General features: G+C 56.9%; 1 protein-coding gene across 1 annotated transcript in view; it reads right to left on the bottom strand.

Moving 5' to 3' along the window:
- Window positions 1-1,526: 1,526 nt before the first annotated feature.
- The window catches only part of LOC103682629 (stAR-related lipid transfer protein 8), a 32,936-nt gene continuing 30,687 nt past the window's right edge, over window positions 1,527-3,775 (bottom strand). The window contains exons 12-14 of the mRNA XM_040630684.1: window positions 3,491-3,708; window positions 3,214-3,390; window positions 1,527-3,062 (exon numbers count right to left, since the gene is read on the bottom strand). Of these exons, the coding sequence (XP_040486618.1) occupies window positions 2,945-3,062; window positions 3,214-3,390; window positions 3,491-3,708 (513 nt within the window). The 3' untranslated portion in view covers window positions 1,527-2,944. The remainder of the gene's footprint in view (window positions 3,063-3,213; window positions 3,391-3,490; window positions 3,709-3,775) is intronic.

Raw genomic sequence — 3,775 nt, 5'->3', positions numbered from 1 at the left:
GGCTAGAAATGGTCACAGGCAGTGCTCGCCATGTGCGTGGAACTGAGAGGCCCCATCATCATGACACCCACTCCCACATCTACAGGCCATGGCGGTCCATTCATTGACCACACAGTGGGCAAGGCAGAGAGGCAGCAGTGGGCACCTCTGCTTTATGGAGGGGAACGACACTAACCCCAGAGAAGCTCCCTTACTTGACACTAACTCTCCTAGAATGCCAGAGATGGGAACCACACTGGGCAGGTGGTCCTAGGCAAGGGTCCAGAGCTGAAAGATTGGAGGAATTCTCTGGCTCTTCCAAGAATCTCCCTCATACACAACTCTTTATCTGTCTCCTGTCTCTTAGCGACCGTCAGTCACCTGGGTGGTCATTTTCATACCACCCATTGACAGCATGCTCAAGCCTATCCCCTGTACCATCGCCACAGCCTCCTTCCATGACCAGGTCATGGTGGTGCTTGTGCCAGAAGGTCCCCTGGCTGCCTGCCTTAAAGTACTGGCTGCAGCTTCCCACTGGTGTCCCTTAACACCAACACTGCTTGAGCCGTCTCCTATCACCCATGCCCACATGTGGGCTGCCTCCACTGTTTTCCCACAGGCAAAGGGCTGACAGGACCTCTGTTCCACCTTGCTCCTTCCCAAAGCTAGCTGAGATCCCCAGGCAGCAGCAGTGAAGAAAGGCCAAAGGCATGTGGGGACAGCTGAACCCAAAAGAAGAGAGTGAAAGGTAACAGAGAAGCAGGACTTGATAGATGCCCCAATCTGAACACTTACTGAGCCAGGCTTGTGCCGAGCTGTCACTGGCCTGTTTGGCCCATGGGGAGGCTGAGTTTCAGATAGAGGGAGAGCAGCAGGACTTGTTTGCCCCAGGCAGCCCAATGGCACTCAATGGGTACAAACATAGATTGGATCACGAAGCCTATACTTCCTCTCTAGCTGCTCCTAGGAGATTGGGAACTTGACGGCTACAGCAGTGTGGCAGAGAAAGCTTTTTCCTGTGGGGAAGTAAAGATGTGGGGGCCTTTCTAGCCTCCTGGGCTTTGCTGGCCACTGAAGCCAGACCAGGGGCTGCCTTCAGGCACTCTGACCTCTCTTAGGCTGGTTTCTGGGGTAAACAGGGTCTCCAAGCCTCCAGGGACTGGGTTTCCACTCTTCATCCTGAAGCTTGGGCTGTGTGTAGCAGGTGAAAGAAGGAAAGCAGAGCCAGGGGCATCTCTCCCTAGGGCTACTGTCAGGATGCCTGAGGTCATGCTTGGGTGCCACTCAGATTGGGGACCCTGGCCAGATCAGGGAATGGGGGGTCTGCAGCTTCTGCCCAAGCCCTGGCTTCTTGGAGTCCCACCTTCCCCATGTGCAACTCACCTCTCAAAGAAAAGAACTGAGGCCCTCCCTATTCCCACTGTGGCCTCCCCCCAAAGCCTAAACCGGTGATGTTCACAATTTCTGATGCTAACACTAAGCTCGCATTGTAACCTGCCCTCAGTGCCTAACCCATGACCTCAGGGAAGACAGCCACACAGCCAGAGTCCGTTTCTAGAAATGCTTTATTGTTCTGCTGACAGGTTGCCTGGTGCCTGCTCTCCACCTCCCTCATCTTAAATGCCCTGCTCCGTCGGGCTTTCCAGACCCCTGCTCGCACCCACAGATTATAATATACTCACAATAGAATATGTGTGCGTATATACATGTGCATATACATGTGTGTATATGTGTATATATATACACACACAAATACATATATATATATATATATATATATATATTCTGACTGTACAGTATTTATAGGTACAAATAAAATAGGCTTAAAAATCACAACATTGGCTGGGACCCATCCCACTCCAGTGTATTGAGCTGAAAGAAAAATAAAGCACCAGTTGGCATTTGAATGTCATTTGGAATTCCACATAAGCCAAGATGGCTGCTGGGCGGGAGGGGTCAGGTTTGGATCCAGCCCCAGCTGGCTGAGATGACCCTTGGCCCTTCCATCTGGCTGGCCGGCTGCCTGAAGCGGGGGCCAGGTCTCTGCTTGATGACGGGGTTCTTACGTCAGCCTGTTACGGTAGGCAGGAAGAGCAGGAGAAGGGATGCGACACAGATACGTGTCTCTTCACTACCATCTGCTTTTGCTTGGCCTGTGTGGTGGGAGTGAGCCCGTTTGCTCTCCAGACATAAGAGTGTGTGACCAAAGGCCACACAGGACACGAGGGAGTGGCAGATAAAGTAGGGGGCCCGAGCCGGGGAGACTGGTTCATTGGTCTCCTGAGACCTGAGAAAGGAAGCCCCCTCCCCACCACTACCACCTCCCAGGCTGCCCCAAATCATCCTGTTGCCCGCTGGTAGTGCTCACTCTTTAAATCAGCCTCATAAAAATCAGCATCGTATTTACACAAATAAAACAGCTCATGGTGGTTGGGGCTGCCCTGCACTCATCCTCTGCAGTTCACTTTCTCTGGCAAAGCCAGTTCAGGGCCAGTATTAGGCCCCAAGGCGGGACCAGAGCCTCCCACCAACCTCAAAGGGACCCGAGCACCAAAAAGGATGGCTTGGCCTCTCGGAGTGGCAGAGGGCTGGACACACACACTGCTCTCTCCCTTCTTCCCCCTGCAGGTGGGGGAGCTGGCCAGGCTTCAGAGCAATGATGCCTCGGTGGGCCTGGAGGGCCGCAGCAGTCTTCTTCTTCTGACAATGACTCCTCTCCCTTGGGAGGACAGAACACAGGCTTGTGGGTGCAGGTGGAGTGGAGATGGGACACTGAAATTCTCTTCTCTTCCCCCGTGTGTGTGGAGGAGCTTCAGAAAGCCAAGGGGACAGCAAGCTGCTGGATCGGCAAGGGCCTGGCAATGCCCCTGGAAGCAACACGTGGGGGCTACTCCCCTCTCCTCACCCCCTTACTCCCCTGGGGCCGAGGGCCCTGGGTGGTGCCACCCTGGCACCAGGCTGAGGCTCACAACTTGGTCTCAGGGCCAGCTGCCTGCAGGGTGGGGAAGGAGTCCCGGATCTTTGCCACTTCCATGGCACACAGGTGCCCGAAGACTTTGTTGTACCAGTCAGGAGAACGGCCCCTGCAGGGATAGAAGGAGGTGGACGTGAGCCATGGGGTCGGCCCTGGAGCCCTTGCCAGGAGGAAGGAAGAAAGGACTCGCCCCCAGCCCCCAGGGATCGATGACATGGGGCAGAGGCGGGGAGAGTGCCGGGGCTGCAGGGGCCTGGTACCTGAGATCCGCGCGGCAGATGTGAGTGAGCCGGGAGCGGCCCAGGCCGCAGGGCTCCATGAGGTACTGGGAAGTGAGCATCATGGCCCGCACCCCGGACTCTGGCACGGGTTGCTCAGGATCCAGGGACTGGGACACTAGCAGGCAGCCGCCACGGGGCAGGTCGGAGCGCCACATCCTGTGGGGAAGGGACAGACACAGTCGGGTTCCCGGCGTCCGTTCCCGGTCCACCTCCCTGGTCCCCCACGCGTGGCAGGCTGACAACCAGAACCCCTCACCGGAGCACCACAAAGTCGCGGCAGGGATGGGGCGCCATGCTGTCAGTGACATAGTGGTACAGCTCCACACCCGGCATCAAGGCTTCCAACACCTGGGCCCGCAGCAGGTCCTCGTCCCAGAGGGCCCTCTCCCGCAGAACACGGTGTAGCACCACGGCTGGAGGGGCCGCCACCTCGGTGGATGCCTTCCACACACGCAGGGGGTGCCCGTCTGGTGCCTGTGAGCCACGGGAGTGGGGACGGGGGACAGCTGTCAGAGCTGGAGAACAGCCACCCCCCCCCCCC

The sequence above is a fragment of the Ursus maritimus genome (assembly GCF_017311325.1).
Source record: "Ursus maritimus isolate PB19 chromosome X unlocalized genomic scaffold, ASM1731132v1 scaffold_X1, whole genome shotgun sequence".
Taxonomy (NCBI): Eukaryota; Metazoa; Chordata; class Mammalia; order Carnivora; family Ursidae; genus Ursus; species Ursus maritimus.
The sequence above is the reverse complement of the archived record's forward strand: the minus strand, read 5'-3'. Positions and strand labels throughout refer to the sequence as shown.